Source organism: Panulirus ornatus, chromosome 27, assembly GCF_036320965.1.
Source record: "Panulirus ornatus isolate Po-2019 chromosome 27, ASM3632096v1, whole genome shotgun sequence".
NCBI lineage: Eukaryota > Metazoa > Arthropoda > Malacostraca > Decapoda > Palinuridae > Panulirus > Panulirus ornatus.
The window spans coordinates 20,534,471-20,552,845 of record NC_092250.1 but is presented as its reverse complement, the minus strand read 5'-3'; the positions used below and the strand labels follow the sequence as shown (position 1 = coordinate 20,552,845).

At 40.1% G+C, this 18,375-nt stretch overlaps 1 protein-coding gene across 1 annotated transcript in view; it reads right to left on the bottom strand.

Annotated features, from left to right (window-relative positions):
* Nucleotides 1–18,375, bottom strand: part of Ndg (Nidogen) — a 150,626-nt gene that overhangs the window by 75,287 nt on the left and 56,964 nt on the right. The window contains exons 11-14 of the mRNA XM_071678441.1: nt 12,345–12,429; nt 11,094–11,169; nt 5,170–5,357; nt 1,864–1,989 (exon numbers count right to left, since the gene is read on the bottom strand). Of these exons, the coding sequence (XP_071534542.1) occupies nt 1,864–1,989; nt 5,170–5,357; nt 11,094–11,169; nt 12,345–12,429 (475 nt within the window). The remainder of the gene's footprint in view (nt 1–1,863; nt 1,990–5,169; nt 5,358–11,093; nt 11,170–12,344; nt 12,430–18,375) is intronic.

Genomic DNA, 18,375 nt, shown 5'->3' with positions numbered 1-18,375 from the left:
TCTTATTTGGTTTTTCAATTTGTTGAGGAAAAATGTGTCATATAGTCTCAATAACCCTCATCTTCGGAGCTGCTCAGCTGAACTGCTTCCAGTGTTGGTAGTTCCAGCAATGATGTTATTGCCTGCTTGTCTCTACTCCATAGATATCCTCATTCTTAAACTCTCATCTTCACATACTATCTTCTAGCCTTCCTTTTCACTTTACTTGCCACTTTTTAGAGGAAAATTTTTCCACTTGCTAAAAAACTATCCTCTATTTTCCCCTTTTTTATATCTCATTCAAGACTTGGCCTTGATGAAGACTTCTGTTCATGAGTCCTTACCAAAAAAAAGTGTAAATGTATTGCTCAAGTACAGAAAACTAATCTAAACGTTCAAGGATAATTCCAACAGCAAATTGAACCATGGGAGCTGAAGTGATTTATAGGGTGGCATGGCATAAATAAAATAAGTAATGAGCCTGGGATATAGGTCAAAAATTTTTTTACTCAGTTAATGAAAAGCTATAAGTAATCTGACATTCACAATGGTTTTGGAGGTCTTTATACTTTAAATCTTAAAGCTTATCTTACTGTTAGCACAGTCTGAAATAATATCTGAGCAAGGCATTAGAGATGCTCGTCACTGTAAGCCTTCAAACATTTGTATAAGGTGAAAGCCTTGTCAAAGTTATTGATCATGCAGATCATGAAACCCTCAAGAACTATACTCAGTCTCTATTTGTACACTAATCTTTTACCAGCTCTTGTTATCATCATTATTCAGTACACATGGAAGAAATCTGGAAAGGTTGACAAAAAAAGATACAGTTGTGAGAAGAGGAGGTGATCGATCAAGAAGCAGGAGACCAAACACATCCTCCCTCCTCTGCAAACCCTATCTATGGTCCATGCCTTGCAATCATACAATATTGTTGGAACCTACTATTCCTTAAAGATGGGTAAGCTAATGAAAATATTAGACAACATAAATGATGATTGGAGAACCTAAAGATTCATTAAGCATCTATCATCTCAGTCAGATTATTACAGATCATGATGCTAATGGGGAATCAGGCCCTAGAGAAGTGGGTATAAGAGACAGACAAGGCTGTCCTATGTCCATAACTGTTCAACATTTATACAAAGGCAATAGTGAGAGTAGCATTTTCAGAACTCAATGATGGAATAAGTTAGGGAGGAACTCATTAAAGCAGTCAGATTTGCTGATGACAAGATATTTGTCAGCAGCATAAAAGGTCTACAGCAACCGAGGCATAGTTTACTTACGATCACAAGGGTCTTTGATGTGAAAGTAAACATGCCCAGAAAAAGTGATCAAAACTGCAAACGGCAAAGAGATGTAACAAACACAGAGAATCAAACACCTGAAGAAATAAAACGTTTGAAATATGAAGAAAGTGTTGTATCTTGCTAAAGACATTGTAACATGGAAGTAAGGACCTGAAATGCTATGGGCAAAGCAGTTTTCAACAGAGAAAAGAGCTGCTCACAATCAAGCTTTGCCTGAAGTTGAAGAAATGCTTAGTAAAATACCTCTTTATGGACTGTGGTTCTGTACGGTGAAAAAATATGAGCCTTGAAAGCAAGAAATGAAAAACAAATAGAGAATCTTGAAATGTAAACCTGGGAAATGATAATGAAGATGGGTATGGCAGAACATGAAAAAACAGAAAAGTTTAGCATAAAGTGGAAGAAAGAAGTTTACTCAAATAATATGAGGACAAAAGACATGCATATGACATACATTTCAAGAGGCCTGCTGAACAATATCACATAGGGAAGAAAGATATGAGGGCAAGAGGTCCTGAAGAAAATGTAATTAAAGAATTCTAGGCCATCTTTAATTAGTAAATCTACATACCAAAGTCTCTTGTACATATCAACCCATCTCCAGTATAACCAGGAAGACAGATGCAGTGAGGTTTAGCAGAGCGAAGTTCACATACAGCATTCGGGTCACAGGGTATACCTTCACAGCTTGCTGCTCCTGCAGGAAAAAAAATATCACATTTTCATCATCTTTTCTGACTGGTGACCTATAATCAAATCCTGAAGGTTTAATGATTCATTATAAATATCATCAGTGGTAGTAAAATGGGAATTTAATGTAGAGCATTTTGTGGTTCAAAAATCAGTACAAAAATTATCTTTACAAAAAAGAAAGATAAAATGAAAATAGCAATGTGTATTTACCATTCACTGATCTGAAAATGCTGATAAAAGTAAACAAGAATGTGAAATGCTCAGAGTATAAAGTATGTGTAAAAAAACGAAGATGCAGTGAATTAGTAGACAACAAAGATGAAGAAAAAAGTCGAGCATTACAAATCTTTTAAGCCTCTATGACTGAAAGAGCTCAATTGTAGACCAGAGATAGATTGGTCAACTATGTATTCCAAGATAGCCAGAAAGTGTTAACACTATACCAAGCAAAAGGCTGATGAAGAAGCTAAATCTACAGGAAGAAATGATGGGTGAAATAACAATGGGAAGATTACTTTAGTTAAAAAGGGATCAAAAGACACTGATTCCAGGAGCATCTCAAAACAGGCTTTGGTCTCTGTGGTGTGCTGCAAGACTCAGTCTTAGGTAGTAATACTATCCTTGGTATAATAATTAATGAGTTACCTAGTGGAAAGTTTCTTACCTGACCCTGTTTATGGATTATGCTATGGTTATACGAGTTGAAAGGACTAATGATATTTGCATCAGCTTAAACAAACTCCAAAGTTGGTATCATGAATGGTTGGTGAAATTCATCCTGAGTAAATGTAAATTAATAAGGATGGAACAAAATGAAAAAAAACTTTAACAAACTTACCATATTGCTAAAGAAATCCATACATTTAAGAGACCTAAAAATAATTTCTGTATCTAACCCATTGCTACAGTTTCATATTGGAAGAAATGTTTAAGGAAGCAACCTGTCTGTTGCCATATATTAGAACTGCTTTTAATTACTTTGATAGGGAAATGTTCAGTAAACAATTCCCAACACAGACTACAACTGGAATAAAATTCTAGAGGTGGTTGCAACAGTTAAAGAAGCATAGAGATTTCACCGAGAGTCCAGAGATAAGCAACGGTAAGAGGCTGAAGGCTACGAATTTGCCCATCCACCATGTAGGAAAGAAGAGTTGGAGTGACCTAAGTACAGCCTTCAGCTTTCTGAATCACTTCAGAGTCTTGGTCAAGTTTTAACCTAATGCACATTGATCTTGGAAGCTGTATAAGGCCACCAAAGATTGCACTAGCATTATACATTACACTTAGTCCACTGCACTCATTCAAAATAAGCGACCTAGCAGCCTCAAATCATAATGAAGGAATCTCAGGATCAAAGGAAGATTCAAAGGTACCGATGAAGACCACCTTTCAAGGTTCAGAATCATTACTTGGTAACAGACAACAGGTAGAGAGCTAGAATGATTCTAAATAAAAAGACACCTCCAATATCCTTCCCACACATACCAACTACTTGTTGTACTCACACTTACATGTAGTATGAAAGGAGTTATATATCTACTTATATTCCTGTTGTTTATCACCATGGAAGTGCCTGTCTGTGAGATAAGGGTGTGTATAAAATCAAAGTAGAGTGTACATTACAAAGAAAGAAACAAATCCTTCAACATTCTCCCCATACTTGCCAAATATCTCTCTTACCCTGCATGATGGTAAGAAAAGGTCTACTATTTCTGAGTACATTAGTTTTATTTACCACCAACACTATGCATGTTTGAAATATGAATACATGCAAGAAAAAAGCTCAACAAAAAGGGAAAAATGTTCTCTATATCTTCCTGTCTTATCAAGGGCTGTCAAACTTACCATTCCAGCCTCATCCAGGCACTCACTTAGCAGCAAATCCTACCAAAACAAAGGTAACAACATGATTCTCTGTGTATTCTTTGGTATTCGTGAATTATAACCTATCATTTTAAACAGTAAAAAATTACATTTAGTTTGAGCATCCTCCAAAAGGCATATTTAGACATGCCTGCTGTTTAAAGGTCAGTTTTCTTGGAAGCAGATGTGGCCACAGGTGAAATGACAGACTGAGAACTGAACGCATCAGAGGGATACCCAGCATTATAAAGAGAGAAGCTGATACGGTGATACCTTATTTCATGGTATACTGACATGACATGAGAGTAAAATGGGAATGACTAAACTACATTAATTAGGTGAGGAGGGTGAGAATTAATGTGGAGGAAAACTTAAAGTTAGGTGAGAACATATCGCACGGAAGCATATTGTAGGAATATCTAGAAACGTGCTCAGATTTTGGTGTAAGGAAGTTGTCCTGAATGAGCCTTCCTACCATACAGCCAAGGATGTAGAAGAGAGATATAGCATTAGATAGTACAAGCAAGTTAAAATGTACAAAAGAAAATTATATAGCACAATCATTTGTTTAGCAGTGTATGACAATGAAGTGTTATTGGACTCAGCCTGCTCTAGGTTCCACAAGTGAAAAGTCACCCCTCACTGAGGCTCTATCATTTGGAGTAAAGTCTCATCAAAGAACTTCTCACTCCAAAGGAGATTACATTTCCCTGCTAATGGAAGTAGCACAGCCTTGGGTTACAGGAACTTTTGGAAAGAGACCCTGGGTAATACCAGGACTCTTTCATAGAAAATGGGCCTGGGGTAATCATAAACGAAAAATAAACTATACAGATAACAGTTATCCCTGGGGATAGGGGAGAAAGAATACTGCCTACGTATTTCCTGTGTGTCACAGAAGATGAATAAAAGGGCTGAAGTGGGGGGCTGGAAATCCTCCCCTCCTGTCTTACCTTTCCAAAAGAAAAAACAGAGAAGGGGGCCAAATTAGGATTTTCCCCCCTGAGGCTCAGTCATCTGTTCTTGACACTACCTCACTAATGTGGGAAATGGCAAATATGTATAAAAAAAAAACTGAAAATGACAGCGTTATCAACTTATCACAGAGGATCAACACAAGAATATATGGATTCACACTGAAAACTGGTTACTTCAAATGAGAAAATGTCTTTATAAGATATTCATTGTTTAATGATAATATGGTGGATTACGGTATCATTCCTCAAGTCTCTTAAATAGATATTATATACATTAATCTACAGAAATCTTAACATTGCAAATATACAACAGGAACATTATAACTACACTTATAACTCACTCTCACAGGTGACCCCATCTCCAGTGAAGCCTGGCTTACATGAGCAAGTAAAGCTGCCAGGGGTATTAACACAGTTGGCATCTAAGTGGCAGTTGTCTCGTCCGGTGTCACATTCGTTCATATCCAGACAAATCTCCTCATTCAGTGTTGAATCATACACCTCCACATATCCTCTCTCACACACACATCTGTAAGGATGAAATGGAACATCTAATTGTACTGGACTTAAAATATTTAGTTAGCTTAAATTACAATGATATTATATTTTCCATTAGTATACCATTTCCATCAGTTCATATTAAATACTTTAAATCAATATTGAACTACAGAAGTGGTTTGGCCCTTTCCCTAAATAATTCATTTGCAGGAAGTGTCCTAGAAGCTGACAATCTTCAACCAAAAAGATTAAGCAATATACAAGTAATAGAGTGGCAGATATAGGGTGTTTTGGTCGAGGTGGTGTGCGAAGTGAGAGGGAAAACAGAGAAGATGTAGTGAAAGCTTTGCAGAAGATGAAAGCCGGCAAGGCTGCAGGTTTGGATGGTATGACAGGAATTTATCAAAAAGGGGGTGACGGTGTTGTTGACTGGTTGGTAAAGATATTCAGTGTATGTATGGTTCATGGTGAAGTGCCTGAGGATTGGTGGAATGCATGCACAGTGCCAATGTACAAAGGCAATGGGGATAAAGGTGAGTGTTCAAATTACAGAGGTATAAGTTTGTTGAGTATTCTTGGGAAATTATATGGGAGGGTATTGACTGAGAGGGTGAAGGCATGTACAGAGCATCAGATTGGGGAAGAGCAGTGTGGTTTCAGAAGTGGTAGAGGATGTGTGGATCAGGTGTTTGCTTTGAAGAATGTTTTTGAGAAATTCTAAGAGAAAAGATGGATTTGCATGTAGCATTTATGGATCTGGAGAAGGCATATGATAGGGTTGATAGACATACGTTGTGGTAGAGATTGAGAGTATATGGTGTGGGAGATAAGTTGCTAGAAGCAGTGAAAAGCTTTTACCAAGGATGTAAGGCATGTATACAAGTAGGAAGAGAGGAAAGTGATTGGTTCCCAATGAATGTCTGTTTGCAGCAGGGGTGTGTGATGTCTCCATGATTGTTTAATTTGTTTATGGATGGAGTGATTATGGAAGTGAATGCAAGAGTTTTGGAGAGGGGGGCAAGTATGCAGTCTGTTGTGGATGAGAGGGCTTGAGATGTGATTCAGTTGTTGTTCACTGATCATAAAGTGCTGGTGGCTGATTCGGGTGAGAAACTGCAGAAGCTGGTGACTGAGTTTCGTAAAGTGTGTGAGAGAAGAAAGCTGAGAGTAAATGTGAATAAGAGCAAGGTTATTAGGTTCAGTAGGGTTGAGGAACAAGTTAATTGGGGGGTAAGTTTGAATGGAGAAAAACTAGAGGAAGTGAAGTGTTTTAGATATCTAGGAGTGGATTTAGCAGCGGATGGAACAATGGAGGTGGAAGAGAGTCACAGGGCTGGGAAGGGGGCAAAGGTTCTGCGAGCACTGAAGAGTGTTTGGAAAGGAAGAATGTTATCTCGGAGAGCAAAAATGGGTATGTTTGAAGGAACAGGGTTCCAACAATGTTATATGGTTGTGAGGCATAGGCTATAGATAGAATTGTGCGGAGGAGGTTGGATGTGTTGGAAATGAAATGTTTGAGGACAATATGCGGCGAGAGGTGGTTTCATCGAGTAAGTAATGAAAGGGTAAGGGAGATGTGTGGTAATAAAAAGAGTGTGGTTGAGAGAGCAGAAGAGGGTGTATTGAAATGGTTTGGTCACATGGAGAGAATGAGTGACGAAAGATTGATAAAGATGATATATGTATCAGAGGTGGAGGGAACGAGGAGAAGCAGGAAACAAAATTGGAGGTGGAAGGATGGAGTGTAAAAGATTTTGAACGATCGGGGCTGATGATACAGCGCTGGTGGCTGAGTCAGGTGAGAAACTGCAGAAGCTGGTGACTGGGTTTGGTAAAGTGTGTGAAAGAAGAAAGCTGAGAGTAAGTATGAATAAGAGCAAGGTTATTAGCTTCAGTAGGGTTGAGGGACAAGTCAATTGGGAGGAAAGTTTGAATGGAGAAAAACTGGAGGAAGTGAAGTGTTTTAGCTATCTGGGGGTGATTTATCAGCGGATGGAACAATGGAAGCGGAAGTGAGTCACAGGGTGGGGGAGGGGGCAAAGGCTCTGGGAGCGTTGAGGAATGTTTGGAAGGTAAGAATGTTATCTCGGAGGGCAAAAATGGGTATGTTTGAAGGAATAGTAGTTCCAACAATGTTATATGGTTGTAGGACGTGGGCTATATATAGGGCTGTACAGAGGAGGGTGGATCTGTTGGAAATGAGATGTTTGAGGAAAATATGTGGTGTGAGGTGGTTTGATCAAGTAATGAAAGGGTAAGAGATATGTGTGGTAATAACAAGAGTGTGGTTGAGAGAGCAGAAGAGGGTGTTTTGAAATTGTTTGGTCACATGGAGAGAATGAGTGAGGAAAGATTGACCAAGAGGATATATGTGTCAGAGGTGGAGGGAACGAGGAGAAGTGAGAGACCAAATTGGAGGTGGAAAGATGAAGTAAAAAAGATTTTGAGTGATCGGGGCCTGAACATGCAGGAGGGTGAAAGGCGTGCAAGGAATAGGGTGGATGGTAACGATGTGGTATACCGGGATCAACGTGCTGTCAATGGATTGAACCAGGGCATGTAAAGCGTCTGGGGTAAACCATGGAAAGTTCTGTGGGGCCTGGATGTGGAAAGGGAGATGTGGTTTCAGTGCATTATTACATGACAGCTAGAGAATGTGGCCTTTGTTGTCTTCTCCTAGTGCTACCTCGCACACATGAAGGGGGAGGGGGTTGTTATTTCATGTATGGCGGGGTGGTGATGGGAATGAATAAAAGCAGACAGTATGAATTATGTACATGTGTATATATGTATATGTCTGTGTGTGTGTATATATATGTATACGTTGAGATGTATGGTATGTATATTTGTGTGTGGACATGTAAGTATATACATGAGTATGTGGGTGGGTTGGGCCATTCTTTCGTCTGTTTCCTTGCGCTACCTCGTGAACGCAAGAGACAGCGACAAAGTAAAATACAAAATGTATAAAATATATATATATATATATATATATATATATATATATATATATATATATATATATATATATATATATATATATATACATATATATATATGGAAGCGGAAGTGCATCATAGGGTAGGGGAGGTAGGCAAAAATCCTGGGAGCCTTGAAGAATGTGTGGAAGTCGAGAACATTATCTCGGAAAGCAAAAATGGGTATGTTTGAAGGAATAGTGGTTCCAACAATGTTGTATGGTTGCGAGGCATGGGCTATGGATAGAGTTGTGCGCAGGAGGATGGATGTGCTGGAAATGAGATGTTTGAGGACAATGTGTGGTGTGAGGTGGTTTGATCGAGTGAGTAACGTAAGGGTAAGAGAGATGTGTGGAAATAAAAAGAGCGTGGTTGAGAGAGCAGAAGAGGGTGTTCTGAAATGGTTTGGGCACATGGAGAGAATGAGTGAGGAAAGATTGACCAAGAGGATATATGTGTCAGAGGTGGAGGGAACAAGGAGAAGTGGGAGACCAAATTGGAGGTGGAAAGATGGAGTGAAAAAGATTTTGTGTGATCGGGGCCTGAACATGCAGGAGGGTGAAAGGAGGGCAAGGAATAGAGTGAATTGGATTGATGTGGTATACCGGGGTTGACGTGCTGTCAGTGGACTGAATCAGGGCATGTGAAGCGTCTGGGGTAAACCATGGAAAGCTGTGTAGGTATGTATATTTGCGTGTGTGGACGTATGCATATACATGTGTATGGGGGTGGGTTGGGCCATTTCTTTCGTCTGTTTCCTTGCGCTACCTCGCAAACGCGGGAGACAGTGACAAAGCAAAAAAAAAAAATATATATATATATATATATATATATATATATATATATATATATATATATATATATATATATATATATATATATATATATACACACACAGACATATACATATATACACACACACACACAGACATATACATATATATACATGTACATAATTCATACTGTCTGCCTTTATCCATTCATATCACCATCCCACCACACATGAAATAACAACACTCTTTTTATTACCACACATCTCTCTTACCCTTACATTGCTTACTCGATCAAACCACCTCACACCACATATTGTCCTCAAACATCTCATTTCCAGCACATCCACCACCCTTCGCACTACTCTACCTATAGCCAACGCCTCGCAATCATATAACATTGATGGAACCACTATTCCTTCAAACATACCCATTTTTGCTTTCCGAGATAATGTTCTCGACTTCCACACATTCTTCAACGCTCCCAGAATTTTCGCCCCCTCCCGCACCCTATGATTCACTTCCACTTCCATGGTTCCATCCGCTGCCAAATCCACTCCCAGATATCTAAAACACTTCAATCCTCCAGTTTTTCTCCATTCAAACTTACCTCCCAATTGACTTGTCCCTCAACCCTACTGTACCTAATAACCTTACTCTTATTCACATTTACTCTCAGCTTTCTTCTTTCACACACTTTACCAAACTCAGTCACCAGCTTCTGCAGTTTCTTGCACGAATCAGCCACCAGTGCTGTATCATTAGCGAACAACAACTGACTCACTTCCCACACTCTCTCATCCACAACAGACTGCATACTTGTCCCTCTTTCCAAAACTCTTGCATTCACCTCCCTAAAAACCCCATCCATAAACAAATTAAACAACCATGGAGACATCATACACCCCTGCCGCAAACCAACTTTCAGTGAGAACCAATCACTTTCCTCTCTTCCTACACGTTCACATGTCTTATATCCTTGATAAAAACTTTACACTGCTTCTAACAACTTGCTCCCCACACCATATATTCTTAATACCTTCCACAGAGCATCTCTATCATCTCCATCATATGCCTTCTCCAGATCCATAAATCCTACATACAAATCCATTTGCTTTTCTAAGTATTTCTTACATACATGCAGGAGGGTGAAAGGAGTGCAAGGAATAGAGTAAATTGGAACGATGTGGTATACCGGGGTCGACGTGCTGTCAATGGATTGAGCCAGGGGATGTGAAGCATCTGGGGTAAACCATGGAAATTTCTGTGGGGCCTGGATGTGGAAAGGGAGCTGTGGTTTCAGTGCATTATACATGACAGCTAGAGACTGAGTGTGAACGAATGTGGCCTTTGTTGTCTATTCCTAGCGCTACCTCGCACACATGCGGGGGGAGGGGGTTGTTATTTCATGTGTGGCGAGGTGGCAATGGGAATGAATAAAGGCAGACAGGATGAATTATGTACATGTGTATATATGTATATGTCTGTGTGTGTATATATATGTATACATTGAGATGTATAGGTATGTATATTTGCATGTGAGGACATGTATGCATATACATGCGTATGTGGGTGGGTTGGGCCCAGAAAAACTGACAAGAAAAGACGCACAACCTTCCACTAATGTCACCTATACATTGCATACTGAGGCCTCCAAGTAGTTCCAATGACTCATCATTTGTTTGGGTTACCATCTACGGCCAACCAAGAGATCCAGGCAGAAAATCACGTGTAGATCGATGTCAATATCACCATGCTACAGAAGCGTAAACTAATGCCTATAGCACTGCAAGGGTTAAGAATCAACAATTGAAAAATATACCAAGAGCCCATCTCATTGTTTGAGATTACACATGCCAACATGTAAACTTTCACCACTGCTGATTCTAAAATAATGCAAAGGTTAGCTTAAAATTCTGATCACTAAGAGTATGACTTCTGCTTCAAAATTTGACTGATAACTGGTTTACTAATGGCCACTTTACATTCTTATGACACATTTATGCTGGCATTACCCACCTGAAACTGTCTCCATCAACAACACACTGGCTGTTCTGTCCACATTCTTGTCGTCCCTCCACACAGGGGTCAACCTCTGAAGTATAGGAAATACATGACTTGAATTGCATGTTTGTCCAATATTTTGATTATCGTTTATTCCTTTATGATGAAAATCAATATGATGAAAATGTACAAAAACCTTTCACTGTGTACACAATTTCCCATACATTCTGCCATGAATTTCATAACAAAGGGATGAATAACGGAATGTTAATTATTCTATTCACAACAAAAATTAGACCAAAACTGGATTATATTCTCAAGCCCAGTCACTGCATTTAAAGATGAACAAAGATTTCATTAACAGAGTCCAGAGAAGGGCAACAAGACAGAACCTGAATCAAGAAAGTTAATTTACAATGAGAGATTAGGGCTAATAATCTGCCCACTTGGAGAAATAAAAAATTAGGGGTGACCTGATCACAACCCTCAAGTTTCTTAATCAGTTGGATAAAGTCAACACATGAAGGACTTAAAATAGACAAAAAGATGAAGCGATAAAAGCAGGCAGTATAATAATTTTCAACCTGGCTAACAATGCTTGCACAAAAAACGTATCACACATGTAAACTGGATTGAACTGAAAATAACGTGAAACAGAATGTGAACTTGGTTGCTAACATATAATCCTAAACACTGCCGGAATAACTTGCAACTGACATCAGTGCAGCCATATACAATGGAGAGAGAAATAACCTTATAAAGAGAAAAAGCAGGTAATCTGTCAGTTGAAATCTGATGGGAAAATAGGAAAAATATTTAACATTACAAATGCATATCATGATTATGACCTGATAACCCACGGGGAAATTAGGTAAAATCCACTGGCAACTAATAATATGATCATATATACCCCTCACATTACCTAATGTGATCGAATACCAGCAATGAGATATAAACCTGAAATAATGTTAACCTTATTTTGCACAAGGTATATCAGGTATAAAACTATGAAATTTCAAAAACTCATAATGGCTAATGCATACCGATAATGCTTTTTGTTATCCACTTTCTCTATTTCTTTCCACAAAATGACATGGGAGAAGTGAGGATACTCAAAAAGATTTTTAATTTAGCCAGACTACTTAAAAATATTTCATTTCATGAGAATAAAGACCAGGATTACATACATACCATTCGGACTTTAGCTTCTAACTGAAATCTGAAACTTGCAGAAACTGCTATTAGCAAGAATAATCTTCAACTTACCCTCAAGAGGAGCCACCTTGGCTGAAAGTGCATAGCGAACAATCTCCTCAGGGGCATCATACTGGATGAAGATATTCTCAGCAACCTGCATCAGAAAAAGAAAAAGTCTTGTACCTGAAATATGAGGTAATCAAAGAAGAGCTATAAGATAAGCAACTCAAAAAACACCAGGTGGCATTAACATCAGAATTAACTTCTTGCTCATTCAAACCAAGATTAATGCGACTATCATCAAATTTCTTTTAAATCATAGTACATGGACTGTTTTTTTTTTTTTTTTTTTTTTTTTTTATACTTTGTCGCTGTCTCCCGCGTTTGCGAGGTAGCGCAAGGAAACAGACGAAAGAAATGGCCCAACCCCCCCCCCCCATACACATGTACATACACACGTCCACACACGCAAATATACATACCTACACAGCTTTCCATGGTTTACCCCAGACGCTTCACATGCCTTGCTTCAATCCACTGACAGCACGTCAACCCCTGTATACCACATGACTCCAATTCACTCTATTTCTTGCCCTCCTTTCACCCTCCTGCATGTTCAGGCCCCGATCACACAAAATCTTTTTCACTCCATCTTTCCACCTCCAATTTGGTCTCCCTCTTCTCCTCGTTCCCTCCACCTCCGACACATATATCCTCTTGGTCAATCTCTCCTCACTCATTCTCTCCATGTGCCCAAACCATTTCAAAACACCCTCTTCTGCTCTCTCAACCACGCTCTTTTTATTTCCACACCTCTCTCTTACCCTTACGTTACTTACTCGATCAAACCACCTCACACCACACATTGTCCTCAAACATCTCATTTCCAGCACATCCATCCTCCTGCGCACATCTCTATCCATAGCCCACGCCTCACAACCATACAACATTGTTGGAACCACTATTCCCTCAAACATACCCATTTTTGCTTTCCGAGATAATGTTCTCGACTTCCACACATTTTTCAAGGCTCCCAAAATTTTCGCCCCCTCCCCCACCCTATGATCCACTTCCGCTTCCATGGTACCATCCGCTGACAGATCCACTCCCAGATATCTAAAACACTTCACTGTATTACCACTATAAATACTGTGTAATACTGATGCTCACACTGATATAACAGCAAATTTTTTCTGAAGCAGACATGGATTAGTTAACCATAAATAATCAAAATGATCTTGCCTTAAAACAATAGTAACCACTTCTGCGCATTTTTCAGCATATAACAACATACTAAATCTCATCACAAGGGAAAACTTACATCTGAGTTTTGAGTGCCTATCATTTTCAATATGAGAGAGAACAAATAAACTTACAATCTCATACAACTTTTGTTATGGTTGCACATTACACTTTGAATAAATTTTTCCATTGTATCTTTTTTTCTACATTAGCCGAGACGGCACAGGCAGCTGAGACCCTAATCAAGGCCATCCAATTAGCACTATATTTGGTAAAGAGACAGCAGGTAGTGAAAGCTTTGTGGAAGATAAAATCTGGCAAGGCAGAGGGTTTGGATGGTCATGCAGTGGAATTTATCAAAAAAGGAGGTGACTGTGTTGTTGATTGGTTGGTAAGGATATTCAATGTAAGTATGGACCATGGTGAAGTGCCCGAGGATTGGCAGAATGCATGCATAGTGCCATTGTACATAGGCAAAGGGGTTATAGGTGAGTGTTCAAACTACAGAGGCATAGGTTTGATAAGTATTCCTGGGAAATTATATGGGAGGGTATTGACTGGGAGGGTGAAGGCATTTACAGAACATCAGATTAGGGAAGAGCAGTGTGGTTTTAGAAGTGGTAGAGAATGTGTGTATCAAGTGTTTGCTTTGAAGAATGTGTGAGAAATACTTAGAAAAATATATGGATTTGTATGTAGCACTTACGAATCTGGAGAAGGCATAAGATAGGGTTGATAAAGATGTTTTGTGGAAGATTTTAAGAGTATATGGTGTGGGAGGTAAGTTGCTAGAAGCAGTGAAAAATTTTTACCAAGGATGTAAGGCATGAGTATGAGTAGGAAGAGAGGAGAGTGATTGGTTCCCAGTTTATGTTGGTTTGTGGAAGGGGCATGTGATGTCTCCATGGTTGTTTAATTTGTTTATGGATGGGGTGGTTAGGGAGGTAGATGCAAGAGGTTTGGAGAGAGGGTGAGTATGCAGTCTATTTGGGATGAGAAGGCCTGGGAAGCGAGTCAGTTGTTGTTTGCTGATGATACAGCTCTAGTGGATGATTCGTGTGAAAAACTGCAAAAGTTGGGAACTGAGTTTGGAAGAGTGTGTGAAAGGAGGAAGTTGAGAGAAGTTGTGAATAGGTGCAAGGTTATTAGGTTCAGTAGGATTGAGGGACAAGTTAACTGGGATGCAAGTTTGAATGGAGAAAAAATGGAGGAAGTGAAGCATTTTAGATATCTGGGAGAGGTCTTAGCAGCAGATGGAACCACAGAAATGGAAGTGAGTCACAGGGTGGGGGAGGGGGCGAAGGTTCTGGGAGAGAAGAGGAATGTGAGGAAGGAGAGAACGTTACCTTGTAGGGTAAAAATTGGTATGTTTGAAGAAATAGTATTTCTAACAATGTTATATGGTTGTGAGGCATAGGCTGTATATAGAGTTGTATGGAGGAGGGTAAATGTGTTGGAAATGAAATGTTTGAGGAAAATATGTGGTGTGAGGTGCATTGATCAAAAGTAAGTAATGAAAGGGTAAGAGAGATGTGTGGAAATAAAAAGAGTGTGGTTAAGAGAGCAGAAGAGGGTGTGTTGAAATGGTTTGGACATGTGGAGAGAATGAGTGAGGAAAAACTGACAAAGAGGATATGTGTCAGAGGTGAAGGGAACGAGGAGAAGCAGGAGACTAACTTGGAGGTGGAAGGATGGAGTGAAAAAGGCTTTGAGTGATCGGGGCCTGAACATACAGGAGGATGAGAGGCATGCAAGGAATAGAGTGAATTGGAACGTAATATACTCGGTCAATGTGCTGTCAATGGACCGAGCCAAGGCGTGTGAAATGTCTGGGTCAAACTATGGAATGGTCTGTGGGGCCTGGATGTGGATAGGGAGCTGTGGTTTCGGCGCATTACACGACAGCTAGAGACAATGTAAACAAATGAGGCCTTTTTTGTCGGTTTTCCTGGCACTACCTTGCTGAAGCAGGGGGTAGCGATGCTGTTTCCTGTGAGGTGGGATAGTGTCAAGAATGGATAAAAGGCAAGCAAGTATAAATATGTACATGTGTATATATGTATGTGTATGTGTATGTATGTAAATGTGTATATATTGATATGTATATATATCTGTATATGAGTGGGTGAGCCAGTCTTCATCTGTTTCCTGGAACTACTTCACTGATGCAGGAAGCAGCAATTAAGCATAATAAAAAAATATAAGTATAATGAGATGTTTGAGGACAATATGTGGTGTGAGATGGTTTGATCGAGTAAGTAATGTAAGGGTAAGAGAGATGTGTGGAAATAAAAAGAGCGTGGTTGAGAGAGCAGAAGAGGGTGTTTTGAAATGGTTTTAGCACATGGAGAGAATGAGTGAGGAAAGATTGACCAAGAGGATATATGCGTCAGAGGTGGAGGGAACGAGAAGTGGGAGACCAAATTGGAGGTGGATGGAGTGAAAAAGATTTTGAGTGATCGGGGCCTGAACATGCAGGAGGGTGAAAGGCGGGCAAGGAATAGAGGGAATTGAATCGATGTGGTATACCGGGGTTGACGTGCTGTCAGTGGATTGAATCAGGGCATGTGAAGCGTCTGGGGTAAACCATGGAAAGTTGTGTGGGGCCTGGATGTGGAAAGGGAGCTGTGGTTTCGGCATTATTGCATGACAGCTAGAGGCTAAGTGTGAATGAATGGGGCCTTTGTTGTCTTTTCCTAGCGCTACCTCGCACACATGAGGGGGGAGGGGGATGGTATTACATGTGTGGCGAGGTGGCGATGGGAATGAATAAAGGCAGACAGTGTGAATTGTGTGCATGGGTATATATGTATGTGTCTGTGTGTGTATATATATGTGTACACTGAGATGTATAGGTATGTATATTTGCGTGTGTGGACGTGTATGTATATACATGTGTATGGGGGTGGGTTGGGCCATTTCTTTCGTCTGTTTCCTTGCGCTACCTCACAAACGCGGGAGACAGCTGAAAAAGGACTGATGATTGGGAATACCTGGTTTAAAAAGCGAGATATATATAAGTATACTTATGTAAGTAGGAGAGATGGCCAGAGAGCGTTATTGGATTACGTGTTAATTGACAGGCGCATGAAAGAGAGACTTTTGGATGTTAATGTGCTGAGAGGTGCAACTGGAGGGATGTCTGATCATTATCTTGTGGAGGCTAAGGTGAAGATTTGTATGGGTTTCCAGAAAAGAAGAGTGAATGTTGGGGTGAAGAGGGTGGTGAGAGTAAGTGAGCTTGGGAAGGAGACTTGTGTGAGGTAGTACCAGGAGAGACTGAGTACAGAATGGAAAAAGGTGAGAACAATGGAAGTAAGGGGAGTGGGGGAGGAATGGGATGTATTTAGGGAATCAGTGATGGATTGCGCAAAAGATGCTTGTGGCATGAGAAGAGTGGGAGGTGGGTTGATTAGAAAGGGTAGTGAGTGGTGGGATGAAGAAGTAAGAGTATTAGTGAAAGAGAAGAGAGAGGCATTTGGACGATTTTTGCAGGGAAAAAATGAAATTGAGTGCGAGACGTATAAAAGAAAGAGACAGGAGGTCAAGAGAAAGGTGCAAGAGGTGAAAAAAAGGGCAAATGAGAGTTGGGGTGAGAGAGTATCATTAAATTTTAGGGAGAATAAAAAGAGGTTCTGGAAGGAGGTAAATAAAGTGCATAAGACAAGGGAGCAAATGGGAACTTCAGTGAAGGGCGCAAATGGGGAGGTGATAACAAGTAGTGGTGATGTGAGAAGGAGATGGAGTGAGTATTTTGAAGGTTTGTTGAATGTGTTTGATGATAGAGTGGCAGATATAGGGTGTTTTGGTCGAGGTGGTGTGCAAAGTGAGAGGGTTAGGGAAAATGATTTGGTAAACAGAGAAGAGGTAGTAAAAGCTTTGCGGAAGATGAAAGCCGGCAAGGCAGCAGGTTTGGATGGTATTGCAGTGGAATTTATTAAAAAAGGGGGTGACTGTATATATATATATATATATATATATATATATATATATTTTTTTTTTTTTATACCTCGTTGCTGTCTCCCGCGTTTGCGAGGTAGCGCAAGGAAACAGACGAAAGAAATGGCCCAACCCACCCCCATACACATGTATATACATACGTCCACACACGCAAATATACATACCTACACAGCTTTCCATGGTTTACCCCAGACGCTTCACATGCCCTGATTCAATCCAATGACAGCACGTCAACCCCGGTATACCACATCGCTCCAATTCACTCTATTCCTTGCCCTCCTTTCACCCTCCTGCATGTTCAGGCCCCGATCACACAAAATCTTTTTCACTCCATCTTTCCACCTCCAATTTGGTCTCCCTCTTCTCCTCGTTCCCTCCACCTCCAACACATATATCCTCTTGGTCAATCTTTCCTCACTCATTCTCTCCATGTGCCCAAACCATTTCAAAACACCCTCTACTGCTCTCTCAACCACGCTCTTTTTATTTCCACACATCTCTCTTACCCTTACGTTACTTACTCGATCAAACCACCTCACACCACATATTGTCCTCAAACATCTCATTTCCAGCACATCCATCCTCCTGCACACAACTCTATCCATAGCCCACGCCTCGCAACCATACAACATTGTTGGAACCACTATTCCTTCAAACATACCCATTTTTGCTTTCCGAGATAATGTTCTCGACTTCCACACATTCTTCAAGGCTCCCAGAATTTTCGCCCCCTCCCCCACCCTATGATCCACTTCCGCTTCCATGGTTCCATCCGCTGCCAGATCCACTCCCAGATATCTAAAACACTTCACTTCCTCCAGTTTTTCTCCATTCAAACTCACCTCCCAATTGACTTGACCCTCAACCCTACTGTACCTAATAACCTTGCTCTTATTCA